Genomic DNA, 25,696 nt, shown 5'->3' with positions numbered 1-25,696 from the left:
CAGTATGTAGCGGATTTAAGTGTTTGTTTTTCCAAAAAAAAAAAAAAAAAAAAAAAAAAGCAACATACATGTTGGTTGGATTATTCTCTACTTACCTTGTTTTATTTGAGTAAAATTTCTTACGAACAACAGAGAGTAACGCATATGTTACTTAGTAAACAGCAAAGTTTATGCAAGCGGATGCTACTTTCCACTGTAAGTGTAATACTTCAGTTGGGTCATAAACGTTTGTTACTGATACATGAAGCATTACACCCCAGAAAGTTTCTTCAGACGCGTTTTTTATACCAGAAAGTGCAGAAAAGGTTTAATGCTAGCAAGAGCAGAAATGGTATGCGACATCTCCAATGAAAGCTTGAGACGAAATCCGCACAATTTTCACGAAGTAGTGCAGCGTACATTAAAAAACCTTTCGTTTGCAGTTTAGCTCGTTTTTTAAATTTATACGACGAATTATTTTCGGAGAAAAATTTCATGGGGAGATAATATGCTTACGATAAATTGAACGTGTTACTTTGTCTTTATGAAACTGCAGTTGGTAGTGCGTCTTGGACTATTAGTAGCCATCCGTGACAGCAGCTTGCTTAATGTTTACAAATGGAGGAGGTAGTGGTGTGACTATGGAGTTAGTGATGATCGTAAACCGAGTGGATTTGTTATTCTCATGGTATGACTTTAATTAGGTAGCAAGGAAGTGTTCAGAAATGTAGAACGGCACGTAAGATTTCCGTGAGTGTTCGAAGCAGGAAATTATGCGTTGGTGGTACCGGCTGAACAGTTGAGTTTCGGTCAGTTTAATTTTTCTTATTTTACGTTTTAACATTTTACCGCTAATACATAGACGTTAAGGTATCTGAATTCGGCATGTATTACCGAATATGGACAGCACATTACACCTTATGATATTACGTCTCACGAGAGCGGAATTTTGCTCTGTTTCATTTGTATTGGAACACTACATGGGTGGAGTTATGTCTTACCACAGTAAGAGCACTAATGGCTGTGTTTTTGTGTATTGGTTTCTTGGTTTTTAGAAAATTAAGCACTGAAATTTGCAGTTATAGTTTTTTGTTTAGGAACAAGGAGCTGTTCTTTGTTGTTGTTGGAGAGCTTCAATGTAACATTCATATTGTACTTGTATATGCTGTCACCTTATAAGTTACGTTCTGATTTTTAGAAGTCGCCCAGAATCGATTATGAACCTCTCAAAAATTCGCACGAGATCAAATATACTGGACAAGCCACTTAGTCGAGGGAAGGGTGAAGTTAGTCTTAGCTGTTATGCTTTCCTATTCTCAGAAATTGTCCAGTACTGCCATAACAGAGTGCACACCATTCCAGAACTACAGGGCAGGTGAGTATACTGCAATAGATCTAGTTTTCTCTTTTGCTACTACTTTCTCTAAAATATAACTTGATTTGGATATATATAATACAGCCAGACATCCATTCCTGCTACATTTACCCTGATTATAGTAAAATGTGATAGTGATGCTCCTAAGAGTGTGATAAAATAAGTTATCAGTGACACACAGCTGCTGCTCTGTCACCTATTCCCTTGACTACAGTTTTCTATTTGGATATGATGCTCATTAAAAACTGTGACAGAATTTCTGTTATCCAGGTTTTTGTGCTGGTGGCACTAGCTATTTTATTATGTAACATGATTTAGACAATGCTATGATAGCTGGAGTTAAGTGTGCATTTAAGAAATTTTGTCTGGGGTACATAGCGTAAGTTTATTTGCTCAATTATTATGTCATGCAGTGGTCTGGCACATGTTAAATACATTTCAAATATATGTACTGTACACATATATGCAACATATCTGAAACAGGACCAGACAAGGCAAGGTTGGGGCAGGAAGTCTGCTATGGTTTATTCAATGGAATCATCCCAGCATTCACCTTAGCAATCTGGAAAAGCACAGAAGACCCAAGTCAGGGTGGCAGGACTACTGCTAATCCCCAGTCTTCTAATGCCGTAACATCTCGAGAACCTACAATCAGCTCAATCCCTACACACAAACTACAAACAGTAGCAGCACTGGAACACTAAAACTTTGTTCTGTACGTTTTAGAAAAAGATGTTAAAACTGCAACCAATGGTAGGCCATACATCTAGTGTTATGATCTTCATTAGAAAACCTTTTTTTGCCAAGATTGCAAGAATGGATATATAGATTATTAGTTTTGGCCAGTTAAATGGCCACCTTCACATCACAATTAATATATTTCCGGGCTATTGTGCCTTGACTGAATGGCTTTCACATTTAAAGCCAAAGTTTTGTCCCCATCTGTGGAGGCCAATTTGCAAAGGGGATTGAAACTTCTTTTTGTGTCCGTGTCAAACCCTGGCTCGCCACAGACTGCAGCAAACTTCCATTTGTGTGCTTCCACACATTGCGTGACATCACATGGTTTGAATACCCGAGCATAGTTGGCTATTGTTGACGACTGCAGTCATCCACTATTGCTGTCACAACATGTGGGAGATTGGTACACAACTTCAACACGGGAATCCAGGTGTCATTCAATTTCATATCGTCCTCCTTCCAATTGAAATTCCTGGGGTATTTTACAATCTCTGTGGCCTCCCTTATAGCCTTTCATGGTGTCTGTCTGTGGCTGCCATTATTTCAGTTCTGTGGAAATGAATGTCTTGATCTCTTAGCTGCAAAGCATGATCCGTCAATCAATTGTGCTTGGGCTCATTTTGAAAGTATCCATGTGCACCTCCCCACAACTGTGCGGAACCCTATAAATTCTTGCTTTTGCCACTGATTGGCAAGCATCCTTGGTCAATTTCAGGTGATCTTGTATCTTTCCGGTGAGTTTATAGATTACCACGATCTATTTTTCCAAGATTTTTCCTATGCACTCAGTAATGTCTTTAATTAAAGGCAGGAAAAATGTCAGTTTCAGTCACTTGTGCATCATTATGATTTATTTGCAGTTGTCTTAATGCTCATTTTTCCTCAGTGGACAAATAACCATTCTTGAGCAATGCATTGGTGAGATGTTTTAATTCTGCATCAAGCAGCTGTGGTTTGCAGATGTACCTTGCTCCATCTGCCAACGTTTTTATGATGCCTCGATTTTGTTGTGCGTGTGGTTTGAATCCTGGTGTGTGTGATGGTCTGTGTGGATAGGTTCTTAGTAAACTGTATGGATTAAGCTACCATCTTCTTTCTTGAAAACCCGAACAACAAGAAAATTTAAACTTCCACCTGCCTCCTGCTCCATGGTAAACTGAATCTTCAGATTAATCCTGTTGAGGTGCTTATGAAGCTGAGCTAGTTTCATACTGCAATGTCTCCACAAAACAAACTTATCGTCCATGTACTGGATATTCAGTTTCTTGTTGGATGTTTCCAATGACTGATCCTCATATTTATCCATAAAGAAATTCTCTGTGACTGTGCTTAAGGAGCTCTCCAGAGTGACACGATCCACATTTTCATAGAATCATTGTTACTTTTGAAATATGTGGCTGTGAGGCAATATTTAAAAAAATAGTCAATATTGGGAGCAAAAATCTGATTCAGCTGTTGCAACACCTCATTGAGCGCAACCATAGTAAATAGCAATACCACATCAAAACTAATATGTTCTCTGACTGGACCACTATGCCATTTAATTTGATAAAATGTGCCAAATTCTTGATATATGTATCCTATTTGCCCACATACAATCATAATAATATTGTCAAGAATATGGCACTCAGATTCGTGATACAGTAGCACTCACAATAGGTCTTAGAGGAACATGTCCATTGTGAGCCTTTGTTAACCCCTAGTGTCTTGGTTGCAGTGCAGCTGAATTGAACATACTTTCATGAATGCTCTGTTTGGTAGAGAACTGTATCAAATGTTCAAAGAACTTTGTCACTGGTGTCTTTACTCAGTTTCATACTACGTGTTTGTCAATCTAATAATTTGTTAATCTTACGGTGGTAGTTGGTCACATTCAAAACAACTGTTGCATTTCTGTTGTCAACAGAACATATTTTGCTGTCAGGAGATTGCCACATTCAGTTTGGCAGGACTCAAGTACTGGCAGCCACAAACAGATAGCATGAAAGGCTGTACAGGGAGGCTGTAGAGAGTGTAAAACACCCTAGGAATTTTAGTAGGAAGGAGGAGGGTGTGCAATAGAATGACATCTGGATTCTGGTGCTGAAGAAGAAATGCACCAGTCTTCCAGCATGGGATGATAGCAACAGTAGGTGATGGCAGTCGACGCTGGCAAGTTAACGCTCAGGTATTCAAAACGTGTAATGTTGCGCCATTGTGCAGAAGCGTGTGTAATTGGAATTTTGCTGCAGTCAGTAGCAAGCCAGGGTGTGAATTGGACAGTCAAAGAAGCTATGATGCCCCTTGAAAATGTCCTCAGCTGATGGGGTCAAAACATTGGGTTTAAATGTGGAATCTTTTGACTATGACACAATAGCCCAGAGCACTTTATTTATTGTGAGATTTCTGTCCATGAAAGTTCACATTTTACATCTTCAGATGACATAATAGAAAGCAGTATCTACGACGATTGCTGAAGCAGGCGGTTTGTCGTGATCGTGTTTGCAATACCAAATTCAAAAATCGTGATAATGATATATAGACTTTAGATACATTAGGCACCATTTCATTGCGCAGTATAACATACACCATAGTGATACAATGAGACAGTATAGGGAGCCTTCTTGTCTGCTGACTGTATCGGATGAAGCTATCCATTTGACAGCCTGTCGGTGTAAATTCTGCTTTCTATTATGTGATCTGAAGATGACCATTTAACTGGTCGAAAATAGTATTTGATTCATCCTTCCTGTCTTGGCAAATAAAAAGTTTTGTTAAAGAAGACTAAAACATTGTATTTAAAGAGCACCTCCTACAGCACTAACATTGTCGGGTAATTATAACAGTACTTCATTCATAACATAGCACAAATCTCCTTGCATGTGATTCTTGTCATCCAGTTGATGCATTTGCAAATGCATCTCAATCAGAGGTAACAAGAAACCATCAGCAGAAACATCTATGAATCAACTGAAGTTTGCTACGACCCATTTGCTGTGAGTTGTGATAGAACTGTGTTGTGTTGTTTGGGCAAAACTGAAGATCGCGTTACCACCCATTGTCTTTGACCTATGATGTCATCAGTATATCAGACACCTCTGTTACAATTGTATAGAATATGATGAACATGATCTCACTCATTACACCCGAAAACAAACTTAAACAATGCATTAAATATTTAACTCCAGTGATAGAATGAAATTAACCATAGGTAATAAGGGGTTTTGAACAGGAACAAACAAAATAAACAACAATAACACCATCATTAAAAAAAAATATGAACTCAAATCAAAGCTTACAAAATTCTCAACATTCACCACAAACAAAGTGCAAAAATGAAAACTGCTGGTATTGTAAATTTTGCTTGACCTGTGTAGCTCAAATGAATTCCTCAATAGCACACACAACACGAAAACCTGGTACTGCAAAGGTCACTTGACCTATATAGCTTATACAAATACTTGATACCAAGAACCCCGCTCAAATCATTCGCATTCAGTCCAAATAACTGCAGGAACTTCATCAAAAACAACATATCTCCGGCCATTGTAACAAGCAATGTCCTACTCGAAAAATTTCTTGTCAAATCCATGTCTCACAAATAAACAGAAAAATCAGATTAAATTTCCAACCATAAGAAACAGAATTTCAAACATAAGCCCATCAGCTACAATATCCAAAATCAAAGTAACTTACTAGCAAACCAGCACAAGCCCTTCCAGTAGCAACCTGACACTCAACTCACATCGTCAAATAGCTAACAAACGTACCCAACAAACAACTCCGAAACATAAACATCCAACACAAGAAAGCCACCAAATACTAAAACACATTATCTACATACACAACCCACTCAAAAACACTCACCATGACGTTGCACAACACAGTTACGTCGTGGGTCGGGTCAAAACAGACAGGTTGAATACAAACTTTTGGTTGACCTGTTGCGTAACATCATAATGGCACGTCATATTTGAAATGGATTGTGTTCGCAGAGGGACTGTTTGAGTATGTGGTGGTGTGCTCTAGTGTGGGCTGTTAGTGAATTGTTTGTGTCTACTGTTAGTGATTCATTGGACTATTTGAAGGCTGTTAGAATAATTTTGGAAGAGTTTTGGTGGTTTGTTAGTGAGTTATTTTGGTGTTGGCCGTTATGGGCAATAAATTTGTTTTGTGTTTTGGAATTATTAGTGTGATATGTTGTTTATGGTTGGAGATTTGATTTTGTGTTTCATTTATTGCTGGTTGTGGATGTGACAATCAATTCACGAGTAGGTCAGTGCAAGCTGCAATAGTGGACATAATGCTGACCACAATTAAATGCCTACAGTTATTCAATTTAATAGCTGACTATGTGAAGTATTAAGTTTGTGGAGAAGGTGTGACATTGACCGTAGTTGTGGAATTTGGGCCAGGGACCAATATGTATCATTGTCATCAGGACAACCTCTGAAGTTCTATCTGTAGGTGTTCCTGGTTTGAGAAATCTAAGCTGGCCATTCAGAAGATTGTGTTGATGACACGCAATTTTTGTTATAGCTATATTTCCGATATCTTTGGTTGGTAAGCAGGTTTTCATGGAGGACGTTGTTCCACCAGAATGTGTTTTAAATTATCTTACTTTCACTACTGGTTGTAGGTGCTGCCCAGCCTCAAGTGCATCTTGCAAAAGCTATTGTAACAGATGTGGATACATAATACTCGTTTAGTCAAAAATCATGGTCCATGCATATCTGTGCACAATGTGGTCATCAGTGGTCAAATCTAAAATTTAAGGTGTATGACAGGATGGTACTTATGAGAATAATAGAATTACTATGTTACTAGAATGCTGCATCCGGTCAGAAGCATGAAGATAACAAACCTTGTAATGTTTGCTACAAAATTCACTATATACACTTATTCACCTAACAGCCTGGTAAAAAATATCCTCCTTCAAATTTATTGAGGCCTTAGACCCCATCTAGATGAAACTGATCACTGTTTTTCTGTTTTTACTATAGTAGGCCCTATGTATTGTATTGTGTGTGTGTGTGTGTGTGTGTGTGTGTGTGTGTGTGTGTGTGTGTGTGTGTGCGCACTTAATTGCATGTTTATTGTATATTGAAATTGGTGTTAAAGCAATTTCTTATGAATTTTTTGGTTGTATTGTTCGTTGGTAATGGTTTGATTGTAATATGTACATATCACGGTGTTTGTTTTTCCTACATTGATCAAATTAGCGTTTCAGTATGGGTGAGCTCAATTTAGTGTTACTGTGGACTTCGTTCAAGCTACATAGATCAAGTAAAATTCCTGGTACAGGATTTTGCAGTTTTGTGGGGTTCGTGGTATTGTGGGTTTTGAGCTATACACATCATGTGAAATTTCCTTCCCCAGTTTTTGTTCAGGTCGTTTTTTATTGTGGTTTCATCAGTTGCTGAAGACTTTCGTTGTTTAATTTCCATATTAGCATTTGTTTGATTTCTGTGTTAGTATTTGTTTGGCTAATTTTGAGTTATTTTTGCAATTACATGTTTTTCGAGAGAGAGAGAGAGAGAGAGAGAGAGAGAGAGAGAGAGAGAATGCTTATGAGCAATTAGAATTCTTTTGTGTCCACATATTCATATAAATTGCAGTAACAGTTCTCAAGAAGAAATGTTTTTAACCCTGTTCTAAAATCCTTTTGTTCCTCCAACCTCTTGAGAAGCTGTTTCTTCTAAAAGAGATAAAAGTAACATAGTTGTGCAGTCTTGCCATGTGCACAGCATTGTTGTTTTACTGATTGAACATGTTAAATTAGTTGAAATTGTATTGAGGGATGTTATATTCAAAAATGTTGATACCATGGCCAATTTGAGTTGTCTTAGGAGAAATGAATGTGTTTAATAGTTTTGATGAAATGTAGAGCTTTCTCCTATGAACACACACCAGGTTGTTGGGTTGTCTGCAGCTCGGGGTCTACTGGCTAGTGTTACTATCTCTGGATCATGGAGTCCCAGGGTTGATTCTCGGCCGGGTTGGGGATTTTATCCACCTGGGGACTGGGTGTTTGTGTTGTCCTCATCATTCAGCAAGTGCCGAGATTGGAACTGTAAAGATTGGGAACTTGTATGATTGCTGATGACCTCGATGTTGAATGCCCCACAAACCAACAACATCACAGGCTGTTGGGTTGTGAAATAGACAAGGAGGGCTTAATGCCCAACAAGTTCATAAAGTTCTGTGAATTGTTACGTTGAACTATTACCAAATAGCACAGCAGTAGTTTACATTGGTACCTGGACGTGAGAATACACTCCTGTTAAATATTTTGACAATGTGATCAAAATGAAATTTTTTTGTCAAGAGCTGATTATAAGTAATTGACAAGAGACTGTGATAATTACAAACTGAAGCCAACCTTTTTTACTATAAAACAACCTCAAGATGGTTAGTACATTTGGAAAAAAAATCTAAGAAACTTTCGGCATCTCCTTGGGGTGCAGATTGTGCTACTCTCCTTGTATTTACCAGGCTCTGGTCCAGTCCTGCTTGGGCTCACAATGTTAATGACTCAGAAGCACATTTGGCTTTAGAATTATTAGACCTAATCCATTATCATGGAGCTCGCCGTACAACTAGTGCCTGCTGGACTAGTTCCATAGACAGTCTCCTTCAAGAAGTGGGGATCTTCCCTCTTCAGTTCCCATGGTACCAACTCTTGCTCATCTATGCAATTTCCATTTGCTAATTTTCTGCTCAATCAATGTATCCTATTCTGTTTGCATACAAGGGGCACTGACCCCTGACACCTGCCCTCATGTGGGGTTACCAGTTGGAAAGTGCCTCCCAGCCCTCTTTTGGGACATCTAAAGCGCCGGGAATTTCTACTCCGGTATATAAAACCATAAACATTCAAAGGATTGATGAGTTTTACTGTGCCGAGGAAGAGTATACTTTCACTTAGCACGGAGAAAGTGTATTTTCACTCGGGAGAAAGTGTATTTTTAACCAGGAAACCCGGGAATTTTTTTTCCTTGTCCACGTATACACCCTGATGAAGCTTACTGCTAAGATGTTTTAATTTGTAGGGTAGCTTATTGAAAATGGATGCAGCAGAATACTGCACACCTTTCTGTAGAAGAGTGAAGGAAGTGCATTCCAAATGCAGATTGCCATTCTGTGTAGTATTAACTGAATGAAAGCTGTTGATTCTTCAGAATAAGCTCATATTGTTAACAACAAATGACATTAAAGAGAAAATATATTGAGAGGTCAATGTCAGAATTCCCATACTTGTGAACAGGGATCGACAAGTAGTTCATGAACATAAGCCATGTTTTGCTCAAACTGCTGATTTCTGAGCCGAAAACACCCTTTGAAATAAATGGTTGCTGATATGTCTGCGTAAGCAGAAGAAACTAACAATCAAAGTCCAAAAACAATTTGTTGGACTGTTCAATTAACCAAAACAAATTCTCCAAGTATAACACCAACACAAAACAGTGATCCATCTTCGAATCACTACTACATACAAGAATAATATAGAAAACAACTGAAATAATTTCCTACTAGTCTCTGCCAGAGACTTCTCCAATATACCAAGCCTAATCCAGAGATCAGCGAGAAGATCCAAGCCGGGCTGCCGCGACGGCAGCTATCCACGTCTGCAGGCGGTCGATGAACTGATGATGTGCAGCCGAGCGCCGGCCTTTATAGCGCTTCAGCGGATGAGTGCCTCGGAACTATTTTCCATCACATGGTTTGACGTGTGAAAATAGTTCCGGGGTTCTGCACCGACCTCTTCCTTATGTTTATGTGGGCTGGTAGTGGCCCCTGGTGGCCGCTGGTGTCTTTGCTGTGTTGTTGTTACTGCTGTTGTGGTCATTAATCAATATTGCCTGTCGGTTGTGTAGTGCTTCGGTGTGCCTGCGAAGCGGGCAACCCGCGGCTGCAGGCTGTCAGTTTGGTTGCTGATACTCTAGGTGCCGTGATGTCTGGTGGAGAAGACCACAGCAGTTGTAGTTCTGTCATACGTTCCATTAAGAAGTTATTATTATTATTATTATTATTATTATTATTATTATTATTATTATTATTATTATTCCTTGGTGACTAGTTTTGGATACCTATGTTCATTTTCAAACCATTCTTCAAAGAAAAAATTACAATTGACACGACAATTATATACATATGGGGCATACATATTTGCAGTACAATTATATTACACTAATGTACAGGTAAGGTGTACAAATCTGTCATAAACATTTAGTTTTATGAATTGACTTACTCGCTACATACCATATCGTAAGTGTTACAGTAAAAGCATAAGCCCATAGCGACTGCTGACAGCAGCACACATCAAAGATAAAATATTTGCTGACTGAACAAAACATTCTTTTTTCTTTCATTAACTGAATGTAAACTTGAAAACCCTACAATACTAAAAAAAATTTCCAAAGGCCAGTCATTTGGCCTCTAGTGGGTTGAATTATACCAAAGTGCTATGCGTTACATCATGACATGACTTGACTTGCAGAAGACACTAGAGTTTCATGAACTAAAATCAGTAGTTATACTGCTATGCATTAAACATAATTTAGTCCAGTTCCTAAAAGCTACACATCTTTACTACAACTCAAAACCAAAAAGTATGGCAACCCCCCACTCTAAAAATAAATTAACTTTCCAATTTACAAGAAGACAGCCCCCTAAGCAGATAATCTCAACAGTAATACATTAGTTTATATTCAGGCCTCTAATGGAGAAGTGCCTTTCGTATCAGTAGGCCATAGCACCGCTTTGATCATTACTGCAGGGGCAATTTTTGTACATGGGCTTTTGCCTGTGTTGTCACACATAAGATATGGTATGTAACTAATAAGGCAACTAATAAAACTAAACGATCATGACAAATTCATATACCTTACATGTATATTAGTGTAATATATTTTACTGCAAATTTGAATGCCTCGTTTGTATAAAGTTGTCAGCCAACGGTCATTTTCTTTCTAGGATAGCTTGAAACTAAGTGTCCAAAACTAGTCGCCATCAAGAAATCCTTCCTAATGCAACGTACGCCGGAGATGCAGCCATATATTTAAATTATAAAACAAGCTGCAGACCTATTTTTCACCTGCAGCCTACTGTAAGTTTGGAAAAATACCCTTTGTGAATGGAAAGAGTTACCCTAGAATATTATGCCATCTGTCATAAGCAAATGAAAATAAGCAAAGTAAACTAATTTCGTATTGGAACCACACTTATTGCAGATACTGTTCGAATGGTAAATATAGCAGTATTCAGTTTTTGAACAAGATCCCGAACATGGGCTTTCCATGACAGTTTGATATCTATCTGAACATTAGAAATTTGAATTGTTCAGACTTACGAATCATATGCCCATTCTGTGTAATCAGAATCCCAGTTTTAGTGGGATTCTCTTTCAGAAACTGTAAAAATTGAGTCTGCTTTAACATTAATTTTTCTACAAGCCATGAATTTGTCTTGAACTCCAGTATTTGACACACTACCAAGCTAGTGTCATTAGTAAACAGAAATATTTTAGAATCACCTGTTGTCATATTAGAAGAGATGTCATTTATACACTGATAAGCCAAAACATTACCACCACTGTCCACCACGACATTGGCTGCCACTGATGGTGTTGCGTTCCTATGTATGTAAGCAGAGCAGACATGAACGGAGGATCACCCTAGCAAAGATAGGGGTGCAAATGGGGAAATCCATTGAGATAAGCGACTATGACAAAGAGCAGATTGTTATTATGCAGAACCTGTGAACGACGAGTATCTCGAAGATGGTAAAGCTTGTCAAATGTTTACACGCTACTGTTGAGACCATCTATGGAAAGTGGTAGGACAGTGAAACTACCGTGAAGTGCTAAATGGTTGGATGTCCACAACTCTTCGCAGCACGTTGGGTTCAGGGGATTGTCTGCTCTATAAAGTTGGATAGATGATGATCTGTGGCATCTCTGCAAAAAGAGCTCAATGTTGGTGCATACACAAGTGTTTCGGAGCACATCGTTCATCGTACATTGTTGAATATGAAGTTTTGCAGCAGACCACTAAGTGTTCACACGTTGACTCAATGATATCGTTACTTAAAATTGCAGTGGGCATGGGATTGTTGGGATGAGACCGTCAATCAATGGAAGTGTGTCTGCTCTACGGGTGAATAACATTTTTGCTACGCTAGGTTGATGCTTGTTATCCAAACACAAAAATGGAAAGAAGTGACCATAGCTGTACTCAGATTAAATCAGTGCTGTGTGATCCATAGCTACAGTCATAGATCCTTATCAGTGAGAAGGCAGGTGTCATGACTGTGTATATATGTGTGTATGTTCAACTTTTCCTCCAAAAGTACTGTGTTGATATCAGTCAAACTTTATATACAAACTACTTATTGTCAGAAGTGGGTAAGAACTGCCTACGTCTCAAAAGGGGAGGATGGGAGTAAAGAAATAGTATAGCTCACGATGCCTAAATAGCGATACTACATTCATCCAGAATTGCACATAATTTCAAACTTTTAAGAGACTTTTCTCGTCAACACACCCACATAGTGATGAAAGGAAAATAGTTCATCACATACTGAATTTTTGCTGTTCATGCAATATTACTGCTGCATTAGGCATGACTTTTTATTACTAATTCACTACTAACTCTACTTGCAACACATTTTGTAGACAGTATTCACATAAACTTCTGAACGTACTTGCAAAATCTCCAAATTTTGATAAGATGGGAGAAGCTTAATTACAAAATGCAAACGTCCCAAGTATTATGATTGTCCATAATTGTCCCAATTTCAAGGCCAAAATTACAGTCTTATCAGAGCACATACTAAAATTATGGAATTTGTAATTTTATTTACTTCAGCTGTTTGACAACAAAATGTATTTCGTTGCATCATTTGTGAACCAGCATTGTTTCAAAAGTGCAGGATCCCATCTGTTTAGCACAGACTATACACAAACTATACTATTCTCTACACACTGGTGCCTCACTAAGGTCACTACTGTGGGTGCGTAAACTTATAGTTATGTTGTGATTTGACATATTGATTCCAAGTGTAGAGCAATTGAATAGCTTGTAAATTAAGTTCACAGTTTCTCTGAAGTATTTGAAATGTCATTGTATACTTTCATTTAGTTTGTGTTTTACCCTGTCGAGTCTTTTTTTGTAGCCTGGAAATTCTTTGTGTCATTAGGAGTTCTGAATACATATTTTATTAATGCAAGAGTCAAGATTCAAGTTCAGTTTTCACTTCTTTGAAAATTCCCTTACACTGTGTTTATCAATCTATGTTTTCAACTTTTGTCCTTTGAAAGTTGATCTTATTACACACTCCACTAACATTTTACTTTTAAAAAAAATCTGCATTTTATATTTTGAAAACTTAACTTTTAGATCTAACTTTTAAAGTTCCAACACTCTGTCTCATCTTTCTTACTAGGGGTTAACAGCCTAAATTTTTACTTTTCAGGTGTTACAATTAGGATTCAAATTGAGATTTTTATTTTCAGTTTAAAAAATATATTATAAAATCCTGGGGGAAGGTCCCCAGAACCCCCTCCTCAATTCTCCTGTCCACATTACTGAAAGCTTCTTTCCAAACATGGCATCTCTGCTAAATGTGACAGAGAAGGAAGTAAATAATTTCGTGACTGTTTGACATGCTTAGCATGGGAACGATCATAGTTGTCTTGGTGTGTATAGAGAGCCAGAAATCTACTGCAATATATCTCTGTAAATAATGTTCTGAGACTTTTTCTCTGCATATATGTAAAGATAGCTGAGAACCCAGTGTTGCCCGGGTATGTATTTATTCGAATCATCTGTTAGTCCCTCTCATTCTTTCATCCCCTCTCTGTCAGTCTCCTCCTGCCCCTTTCTGTCCAGCTCCTCTTCCCACGCCTCACTGTCAATCTCCTCCTCCTGCCCGTCTCCCTGTCACACAACGTATCCCTAATGTTGAGTTGTTGTCTCAATGTGTTCTCCTATACTCACTGGCACTGCTCAGTGGAAGGCGATTGACAATTAATATTCCAGTGAGCACTTGCTCCTCTGGATACAACAGAACAAGTAGTGGCAGAGAGTAAGATGCCAAAATGGATACTGTACAGTAAACTAATCATGTTTTAACATGAAGACAGTAGCCAGGAATGGGCGGATGACATTATTATGGTGAACCACCCAGCTGCTGATGTACTCATCCCCACCAAGTGAGGTTGCAGAATGGTAAGACACTGAACTTTTTTAAGAATATGGCAATCAAATCCTCATATGACTATCCAGATTTAGGTTTTTCTATGGTGTCTCTAAACTGCTGAATACAAATGTTGGGAAGTTTATTAAAAAAAAGGACATGGCTGATTTCTTTGCCTACTCTACTCTGCTGGCGGGAGGAGTACCTTTCTGATGTCAGGGACAAGTGGGTGGCTCTAGAGAGATTCAGATGCCAACCAGTTACAGAGAACTTCATGGCTTTCCACTATATTATTAAGTGATTAAGAAGAGATTGTATTCGGAGGGTATCCAGAAAACACTGTAGGTCTTTTATAGCAAATGAACTGAAGGAGGGGTGTCTCCAAATAACAACCAGTGTTAGTGCCACAGCATTTTGTCAAGACTACTGCTATCGTCTGATTGGATTCAGTATCCCATCACAACCAGGTACAATTATGCTGAGTCCTGTAACTGCTCCTTGTCCATATGGAAGCTGAATTTACCACAGTCTGTGGTTTGTGATACTGTGTGCAGTCTTGGCTGAATAAAGTACAGCATGCTGTGGCAACTTGAAAAGAAATCCTTGTAGAACTGTTAATAATACATGGCAGACAGGGCAATTTCTCAACTAGTGGATAGAGCCATTTTTGGTCCCACTCCTCAAACCAGTGAAGTACAGAACATGCCACAGGAGCTCCAAAAACATCACTTTATGTAGATGTGTAGGAAAGAGCTATGAGTTAACCATAAACAGTTGCATGGTTGGATCATGGAAACTGCAAAACTCACACTGTGTGTTAGTTCTGGAGGTATCGATCCACCACTGACAACTAGACCCTGTGTGTGAGGGGGCTATGAAACAGGTTATCTATGGAACAATGTCAAATGGGCATATTTTTAAATGTAGAAGAGATGTTTGATACTGTTGAGGGTACGACAATATTCCCAGATGTCCAACATCAATAGAGCTTTTGAGGAAGCCTGCCTATATTCATATGGTTTGTGCTATCACACTGCCAGCCAGTGTGGCCGAGCAGTTCTAGGCGCTTCAGTCTGGAACCGTGCGACCGCCAAGGTCGCAGGGATGTCATTAGGTTAGTTAGGTTTAAGTAGTTCTAAGTTCTAGGGGACTGATGACCGCAGATGTTAAGTCCCATGGTGCTCAGAGCCAGCCAGCTATCACACTGTTTTTTATACATAGTGAGGTTCTGTCTGACAGATTTGAGCAAGAGAATGGTGTACCTCAAGGCAGTTTTTAAATTTAAATTTATTTACCATCGCCTTAAATAGTATAATAGCCATGGCAGGGAGTCCAGTGCAATGATTCTTATTTGTTGGCAACTTTGCAGTTTTTTGTTCCTGTTACAGCTCTACAACAGCAACTTATGTTTAGGAGGTTGTAAGAGTGGGCTATTCATACAGGTTTTAGGTTTTATACAGGTGTGTGTGTGTGTGTGTGTGTGTGTGTGTGTGTGTGTGTGTGTGTGCGCGCGCGTGCATTTTGATATGAAATATCAATCAATCACCACAACTAGTTCACAACTCACGGTCTAGTGGCTAGTGTTTCTGTCTCTGAATCACGGGGTCCTGAGTTTGATTCCCGGCCGGGTTGGGGATTTTCTCTGCCCTGGGGCTGGGTGTTTGTGTTGTCTTCTTCATCATTCGTGAACATGGCGAGATTGGACTGTGTAAAGATTGGGACTTTGTACAGATGCTGATAACTGTGCAGTTGAGTGTTCCACAAACCAATAATAATATTACAGGTGCATGCATTCATTCTGTTTTTTTATGTTAGTAGTGAGTCAGCTATACATCTCAGAGGATTAGTGTCATATACTTCTTTATTTTACTTGATTGTGTATTGAAGCATTTTATTTCAGTATTATTACTGTCCTTCTGACATGCAGAAAGTAAAGGGTTTTGAAAGTTTTAGACTCACTCTTCCAAAAGGAGTTTTGCATGAAAACTGATAACCACTACACTGAGTGTTGTGAACCCAGTTAACATCAAAAAACCACAGCATACATTGATTTTGTGCACCTGAAGCCCTTCAGAAGATAGTGATAAAAGTAAAATAAGGAGATGGGAGACACCAATGTGGCTACTCTACACTTCCTTGGCTACATTTTCTGGGTCACCATGTACTTTGTTACATTGAGTTTTCTCTACCAAGCTAGTTATGGCAGAATAGTCTATAACTGAGTCGGCAATCTCCCATTATGCCCTCCTACAGTGGGAGACAGGTCCTATGTAAAGTATTTGTAAACCATTTTAGAAAGTTGTGAGGAAGTGTTAGAATTATGAGGCTTTCCAGTAGTTAAGAACAGTGAACACAATAGGTTTCCAAAAGGAAGTAGTTATAAAAAATATTGCAAAATCTTCATGTTGTAACTATTTGTTAGTGTTTTAAATAAGAACTTTGAGTTTGTAGATTTGAGTATGATTTATGTATGATGTTGCCCATTAAATTCTGTGCTTTCCTGGTAACTGTTTAAAGTGGTCACTGTAACAATTATCAGCGATAAATTATTACTTAAATTGTTAACATCCACTAGGATGCTTCATTTACAATGGCCTAATTGTTGGTGAATTAAACCTCCTGCCTCCTTTTCCCTCTCCCCCCACTGAAACACAGGCAGTATTTTCTGCTCTCCTGTAAAATTATTTGCTTTTTTTTTTTTTTTTTTTTTTTTTTTTTTTTTTTTTTTTTTTTTTTTAAAAAAATTCATATTTACATGTCTGTCATAAAGAAGTGTCATGGTCTTTACAATGTGTTCCTGTTGAAAATTTGAGTCAGTGTGTCTTCAGGATAATGACAAGTGTGTGATGTCTAGTCGAGTACAATCCACTAGCAGCAGTTCACCTATGCATCTCACCAAAAGTACTTTGTCTCAAATTGTCAGCCTATCTCCCTTCCCCCCAATATATTTTACAAAAATCACAAGTTGATCCATTTGCAGCAATAACATTTATCTTTTACTAGTCGTATTTTATGTATTTGTTTGTGTATTTCAGACTTACTGAAATGGGAAAGCATGTTGGTATTAGACTCGTAGACCTTTTCTTTGTCCGTGAAAGAGACTGCAGACGTGAAGTCAAAGTATTAACTATTATTTTATTGATGAAGTCAACATTTTGGTTGGTGAGTATAATGATAAATTAAAAATGTGTAGTAGTGCAGAATTTAAGATTTAAAAGTAGTGAAAATTTGATGGCATTAAAAATTGATTTTTTATATTGTGTTCAGTTAGCAGTATGTGTCGGTTATGAATTATAAATGTAATGAATTATAAATGGTATCATTTATACATTTTTCATTTAAATCCAACAACATAAAGTCAAACTGCTTTGTAACAGAATTAATTTTCACAGGTGCCTTATTTAACTTGTGGATCCTGAAGTAACCCTTTGATACATCTCAGAATATTTGCAACAGAATAAAACTTTTTGATTTATATGACTGAAATTACTGTCACTACCATCATCCAAATGTGTCGCAACATTTAACTGCCTTTGGTTTAAGTTGTAGCCATAGTGTGCAGATTTTTTTTTGTGTATAATTCATAAAGTTCAGAGAAAGATTATATTATCAAGAACAGTGCCAAACTCAGTGTGAAGTAATTTGAGAATTGTTAGGACAAGTTCATTAAGACCAGAGTAACGAAACATGAGCAATAAAGTTAGGCAAGAGGTACTTTCATTGATGAAAAGCTCTCAGGTTTCCAGCTAAGTGGTAATGTTGGGATACTGCAACAGTTCGATGTGTATTGTGCTCAACATCTGACAGAGTGTTGAGATATTGCAAATGTCCTAATATGTATACTAGTGGAGTGGCCACCCTGGCCACCTGGTTTCTTTATCAAAATCATTGTCTGTTGATAAACTGTCTAGAGGCATATTGAAAACTACTACACATAGTTTACAACAATGTAGGAAAAGACGGATTGCTACTTACCATAAAGAAGACATGTCAAGTTGCAGACAGGCACAATTAAGACACTTACATAAAGCTTTCGGCCACAGCCTTCATCAGTAAAAAGAGAGCCACACACAATTCACACATACGGGCAAGCACGCCTCACAAACACACGAATGCCAACTTCAGCATTTCAGACCGTATTGATTTTTACACGTAGTTTACAAGTATTTCTCATGGGAGAGCTATTCTCTTCTGTCACACTTCAGTAAGGGTCATTCCTTGTCTGTTCATTGCCTCATGATACCCATGGTATCAGATTTTGGCATAACATAGCATATTTGTTTTATTGATAGATTTAAGTAAGAATCCAAAACATTTTTGCTATATCCCAGATGGTTTGGATTTTACAGCCAGGTAAAGTTTATGGAATTTTGCAGCTTGTAGTTGTCAGGTGGAGGAAACACAATGTGTTCAAACATATGAAATAATTTATATCTTCCTTATCTGCTAACAAATACTGATAAATTTTTGTGTATGCCTCAATATGCAAAGAATTCAGAGGTATTTGAATTAAAACAACATGAAATTTCACACATCGAGGAAAAAAACCTTAATTGCAGTTTTCAGTTTTTAAAACCGTATACAGGGAACGACATTAAGAGCAATAACATCAAAATGGAATAGGATAATTGAATAATAAAAAAAATTACTCCACCAAATGAGAAAATAATATTAAGGGGGTAGGATGTCAAATGGGCCGACTTGGAGCAGGAGAGGCACCACAGGACATTTTATTTTCTACTGTCTATACTTTTACAAATCAATTCATAAAACTTTGTCAGCATGACCAGGAAGGATTCAGGATTCACACTCATAGCAGTGGAAGCGCCAAAAAATAACAAAATAAATTTTTTTTAGATATGAAATTTCATCATTTTTTCACTTACTGTTGGCTGCATTTGTTGCTATAGGAACATTTTTCTTCACAAGTAAGAGAGATTCTTTGATGAATTTTGCACAGCATACAAACCATACTTACAGGTCTATGAAACTCTAGAATTTTCCAAATCTATTAAAAACTGTGGTAAAAATTGAGATAATTAACTACAAAATTAGATTTTTTTTAAACATAAAGTTTAAAACGTAACAGCTCATTCATTTTTTCATAAATTAAATAGATTCTAGAGTTTAAGACACCTGTAAGTACAGTTTGTATGCTGTGCAAAATTCATCGAACAGTCTCGCTTACTTATGAAGAAAAGTGTACCTATAGCAACAAATGCAGCCAATAGTAAGTGAAAAAATGATGAAATTTGACATGTAAAAAAACTATTTTTTTATGTTTTTGAACTTCTGCTGCTACGAGTGTGAATCCTGAATCCTTCCTGGTCATGCTGACAAAGTTTTATGAATTTACTTGTAAAAGTATAGACAGTGGAAATTAAAATGTCCTGTGGAGCCTCTCCTGCTCCAAGTCGGCCCATCTGACGTCCTACCCCTCTTAATGAGTTTTCACTCCTTCATTGTTTATTACTTCATAGATGAAAATAATTAAAAAAATTTCATTCTTGCTTACAGAGTGTTGAGTTTACACTTGTTTAACAACATTAATTTTGCATAAAAAACTTTTAAAGTAATTGTTATTGAGTAATTCATAAGAGATTAAATACTTTGCTTGAGGGAACATGATTTTAAACAAAAATCTAATCTTGATAACACACATTTAGGATTATATTTGATGTATTTTTACAAAAATCTCTATTGAAATAATTCTAAATTCTAGGTCACTAGCTCTTGACATTCGTGAGTATTTTTGAAACCTGAATATTAACGTATGTCTTGAATGAATCTGTAAGTTCTCCCAGTCATTGTGTTCAGAGGATCCACAGTTGCAATGTCAAGAGAGATGGGTATCGCACATGGATCTTCTCTCTCGGACCAGAAATATGACTTTGATGGTCCATGAGGATGTAGAAATTTTATTGATATATCTTCCTCTTTGGCATTTACATCACTAACCATACCAAAATACCATAACTTCTTGTAAAAAGAAGCTATAAAACATCCAGAATATAAATCATCTGGTTTCACAAATAAAGTTTATTCATCTCAAAGTTTGGTAAGTTCTTGTTCCTGAAGAGTTTGGATGTTTTTCATGTGATTCTGCAAAGTGAGAGTTGAATCAACCATTCTTTTAAAGATTAAGTTTAAAGATAGTATTTGTAATATTAGCTTTGCAAAATTTGAATAGTCATTTTTTATTATTTGCCTGTGCGGATGTCGCTGTAGACTGTCTAGCTAGCTAAGTGTTTTGCAGTACCACCCATTCTCCATGCCCAGTCCAGGGACATATTTCCGGTCTCATGTCAAATTCCTTTTCGCTCAGCAGAGGAATGACTCTGGGTGGGACAATCCTTCTGCCTAATGAACTTTGTGTGATTAAAGGGACTCCAGCCATGTGGCATTCTTCCTCCTGCCTCTGTTAGTGGGAATCAGTCATCCTGTGCCATCTTGGTATCTGCCATACCAAGTTGACCCATGGTCTTATGGTCTTTTACTCTACTTTGTAGTTGTGCTGCCCCCCTCCCCCCTCAATCCCCTCAAGGTGATCCATATTTTGCTGGACTGCCCCTGCAGTTTGACCCTAAATGCACCCTCGTAGCTCCCTTGCCTCGTTTTTCTTTGCAAAAGTGCTTTGTTCTCCCAGATCTAAGTTCCTGAATTTCCTTTTGGAATTGAAGTCCCTTGGTAAGCATTGTCACTGGTTTAGGAGGCCTTTAGCCTTGCATCCAAGCTGGCCAGGTCCCCCCCTCCACACTTCCCCTTATTATTGTGCCTTCTTCTTTCAAGCGTTGTCCCCGTAGTTGTGATCATGGTATGGTGTGGAGTCGAGATGGGTTGGTAGTGGTGCCAAAGCCCCATTGTGTGTATTGACTCGGGGGCACCTGCTGCTCTCACCCCTGTGCACCCCCACCCACCTTTCCTGTTCTTTACTCTTCTTGTCAGCCTGGAGGTCCAGATCTAGATAGTCAACCTTTCATCAACTGGGAGCTACTTCAAGTTTTTGACTCTCATGAAAAGATACCAGGCCATATTTTGATTTATAATGAGACAATCAAACATCTAAATGAAATTCAGACTCTATCTACTCATGGTCTTTAAATGTATTTGGGTAGACCTGATTTTCCCTTGGCATTGGAAATATCCTATCATCTTCCCAATATTGAACCCAGCCAAAATCTCGATGTCCATTTGTGGCTACCAACTGATCGGCCTCACCAGTGTGCTCTGCAAATTCTGAGAAAGGGTGGTAGGACAATGATTGTGCTGCATTCTTGAATCATGGTGCCTTTTGTCCCCATTTCAGCATGGTTTCCTGGAGGGGTGATTTCCAACCTGTCCTTTGGTTAGGTTGGAATTTTTCTAAACAGTAACTTATATTGCAGTTTTTTTCTTACCTACAAAAGGCATATGACACTGCTTGAAGCTATGCCATGTTACGCAGCCTCCATGACCAGATCTTTCTAGTTTCCATACCACTTTATATTAGTCAGTTTGCATCCCTCCAATTGTTTTGGGCTGGAGTTAGTAAGTTGTTCAGCTCTCCATGGGTCCAAGAAAGTGGCATACCTCAGCACTCAGTGCCTTATTGCCATAGAGCAAGCCCTTGAGATCTGTCAGACCAGGTTTGTTTATGTTTTTTTTTACACTGTATGTTGACTTTTGCATTTATTACAGCTCCCTGTTACATGGCTTCCAGTTTTCTCCCACAAAAAGATGAGTCATGTGTTTCTGTAGTCATACTGTGGTTCATCCTAACCTAGAACCCTACTTGGGTACCAGACACTTGGGCATTGTTGTGCAGTACTGAGTTTTGGGGTCTCCACTTTGGTAAAAAGCTGACAAGTATGAGAACTAAAGACTAGCTGCATGTGAAATCTTAATGCTGTCTACTTCCTTGCCTGTACCTTGTCGGGTGTATTATCAGGCCCTTGTTGCTTCCCAAGGAGACTGTGATTGCCAGGTTTACAGCTCAGCTGCACCTACTTGCCATGGGTGTGTTGTGGGCTCGTCCTATAGATAGTTGGGATCTTACTGCTTCAGTTTTGATGATACCAACACTTGCTCACTTAATCACTGTGTGATGATTTCCAGTCATGTGACTTGATAGGTGCATTTTTTGTACATTTGATTTAGATTAATTGTGCTAATATACAGCATATTTATATGAATTATGTTCAGGCTGACTTATGACAGTTATTTGTGATCCATTAATGTATACTGTGTAAGTACTGTAGTTTTTAAAAACCTTTATTATTTTCCCCCTATTCTCTACATTGCCTGCAAATACTTCATTTTATAATAATCTCTTTTGTACCATGCAGTTATCTACTATGAAACTGGCTGATAATAAATATGTCATTATACAGCTGATTGCACAAATACGCTTTTTTCAAAATGTTTGACAGCAGTTGACTTTGCTGCTTCAGTGACACCAGCTTGGGTGCAAACCGCACTATCCTTCTGCAGCTTTCCAAAGCCCTGATCCTGTCCGACCTTGATTATGGGAGTCTGGCATATGGTTCAGCACCGCCCTCAGCATTGTGGCCAGTGGAACTAATACACCACTGTGGAGTCTGGCTTGCAACAGGAACCTTTTGAACTAGCCCTCTGAATAGCCTACTTGTGGAGGCGTTGATCCCTCCACTGTGGATCGGGCACTAACAACAGCTACTCAGTTGTGCTATACATGTCCACAGCTCCCCTAAGTATCCAAAATATCATGTCCTTTTTCTCAGTAGAGAGGTCCACCTCCCACAACAGATACCCAGAACTGGAATTACTATTGCAGTTTGACTACAGTGTCTCTGCTCTGACCTAAGACTTCTGCTGTCTCTTGTCAGGAAGCAATTGTGTACACCCCCATGGCATGTACCCTGACTTCAGATCTTTCTTGATTTATTCTGTGGACCAAATGATTCAGTTAATCCCATGGTGTTTTATCACCTGTTTTTTGCTGCCCTCGACGCATTTCCAGGTTCAAATGGATGAACATTTTGCACACACACATGCATGGTGCAGTGAACTATGCTCTTTGCTGAATGGATGCAGTGTCTTCACTGCTGAACTGGTTGACATCAAACGAGCTCTTGGCCATGCTCGTTCTTGCACTAACAAGATGCTTATAATCTGCAGCAACTCCCTGAGCAGCCTTAACCCTATAGACCAGTGCTACCTTCATCACTCATTAGTCACAATTGTCCAGGATCTTCTTTCTGACCTCCATCAAGCTAGACGGATGGACAGTCATCTTTGTTTGGACCTCTGGACATGTTGAGATACTGAGCGAGGTAGTGCAGTGGTTAGCACCCTGGACTCGCATTCGGGAGGACGACGGTTCAAACCCGCATCTGCCATCCCGATTTAGGTTTCTGCAATTTCCCTAAATCGTTTCAGGCAAATGCTGGGATGGATCTTTTGAAAGGGCATGGCCGACTTCCCTCCCCATCGTTCCCTAATCCAATGGGACTGATGACCTCTATGTCTGGTCCCCTCCCCCAAATCAGCCAACCAGCCAACTAACCAACATGTTGAGATCTCAGGGAATGTCCATGATGAACATGCTGACATTTTGGCAAAGTTGGCTACTAGGATGCTGATTTTGGAAATGGGGTTTCCAGAACTGGACCTTTCGTCGATTCTATGCCACTGATTGTTGGATGTCTGGAACTTGGAATGTTTCACCCTGGACTCCCCAAATAAACAGAGGGACATGGCCCAATTCTCAGAGGTGAGGACTCACCTTACTGCTGGTGTGGTGCTCACCCGATGGTGGCCCACATCCTGCTAGACTGTCCAAAATTGGCTGCTTTGTGGTGATAGTCCTGGCATGCTACCTTTGGTTCCAAAGTGGCTCATGTGGTTTTATGTTCCTCCCGCAAAGGTGCTTTCTACTCTACATCTACATTTATACTCCGCAAGCCACCCAACAGTGTGTGGCGGAGGGCACTTTACGTGCCACTGTCATTACCTCCCTTTCCTGTTCCAGTTGCGTATGGTTCGCGGGAAGAACGACTGTCTGAAAGCCTCCGTGCGCGCTCTAATCTCTCTAATTTTACATTCGTGATCTCCTCGGGAGGTATAAGTAGGGGGAAGCAATATATTCGATACCTCATCCAGAAACGCACCCTCTCGAAACCTGGCAAGCAAGCTACACCGCGATGCAGAGCGCCTCTCTTGCAGAGTCTGCGACTTGAGTTCGTTAAACATCTCCGTAACGCTATCACGGTTACGAAATAACCCTGTGACGAAACGCGCCGCTCTTCTTCGGATCTTCTCTATCTCCTCCGTCAACCCGATCTGGTATGGATCCCACACTGATGAGCAATACTCAAGTATAGGTCGAACGAGTGTTTTGTAAGCCACCTCCTTTGTTGATGGACTACATTTTCTAAGCACTCTCCCAATGAATCTCAACCTGGTACCCGCCTTACCAACAATTAATTTTATATGATCATTCCACTTCAAATCGTTCCGCACGCATACTCCCAGATATTTTACAGAAGTAACTGCTACCAGTGTTTGTTCCGCTATCATGTAATCATACAATAAAGGATCCTTCTTTCTATGTATTCGCAATACATTACATTTGTCTGTGTTAAGGGACAGTTGCCACTCCCTGCACCAAGTGCCTATCCGCTGCAGATCTTCCTACATTTTGCTGCAATTTTCTAATGCTGCAACTTCTCTCTATACTAAAACATCATCCGCGAAAAGCCGCATGGGACTTCCGACACTATCTACTAAGTCATTTATATATATTGTGAAAAGCAATGGTCCCATAACACTCCCCTGTGGCATGCCAGAGGTTACTTTAACGTCTGTTGGTGTCTCTCCATTGATAACAACATGCAGTGTTCTGTTTGCTAAAAACTCTTCAATCCAGCCACACAGCTGGTCTGATTTTCCGTAGGCTCTTACTTTATCAGGCGACAGTGCGGAACTGTATCAAACGCCTTCCGGAAGTCAAGAAAAATAGCATCTACCTGGGAGCCTGTATCTAATATTTTTTGGGTCTCATGAACAAATAAAGCGAGTTGGGTCTCACACGATCGCTGTTTCCGGAATCCATGTTGATTCCTACAGAGTAGATTCTGGGTTTCCAAAAATGACATGATACTCGAGCAAAAAACATGTTCTAAAATTCTACAACAGATCGACGTCAGAGATATAGGTCTATAGTTTTGCACATCTGCTCGACGACCATTCTTGAAGACTGGGACTACCTGTGCTCTTTTCCAATCATTTGGAACCTTCCGTTCCTCTAGAGACTTGCGGTACACGGCTGTTAGAAGGGGGGCAAGTTCTTTCGCGTACTCTGTGTAGAACCGAATTGGTATCCCGTCAGGTCCAGTGGACTTTCCTCTGCTGAGTGATTCCAGTTGCTTTTCTATTCCTTGGACACTTATTTCGATGTCAGCCATT

General features: G+C 39.0%; 1 protein-coding gene across 3 annotated transcripts in view; it reads left to right on the top strand.

Moving 5' to 3' along the window:
- Positions 1-550: 550 nt before the first annotated feature.
- Positions 551-25,696, top strand: part of LOC126470404 (trafficking protein particle complex subunit 5-like) — a 54,246-nt gene continuing 29,100 nt past the window's right edge. For 2 of the 3 annotated variants that reach the window (XM_050098252.1, XM_050098251.1), the window contains exons 1-3: positions 551-788; positions 1,178-1,354; positions 17,308-17,434. In XM_050098252.1, coding sequence (XP_049954209.1) covers positions 1,197-1,354; positions 17,308-17,434 — 285 coding nt within the window. In that variant the 5' untranslated portion in view covers positions 551-788; positions 1,178-1,196. Of the gene's footprint in view, positions 789-838; positions 985-1,177; positions 1,355-17,307; positions 17,435-25,696 lie in introns of those variants that run through there. The other variant, XM_050098253.1, reaches the window with a different exon arrangement.

This window comes from Schistocerca serialis, chromosome 3 (assembly GCF_023864345.2).
Source record: "Schistocerca serialis cubense isolate TAMUIC-IGC-003099 chromosome 3, iqSchSeri2.2, whole genome shotgun sequence".
In the NCBI taxonomy this organism is placed as follows: Eukaryota; Metazoa; Arthropoda; class Insecta; order Orthoptera; family Acrididae; genus Schistocerca; species Schistocerca serialis.
This window is presented reverse-complemented; position numbering and strand designations above follow the sequence as displayed.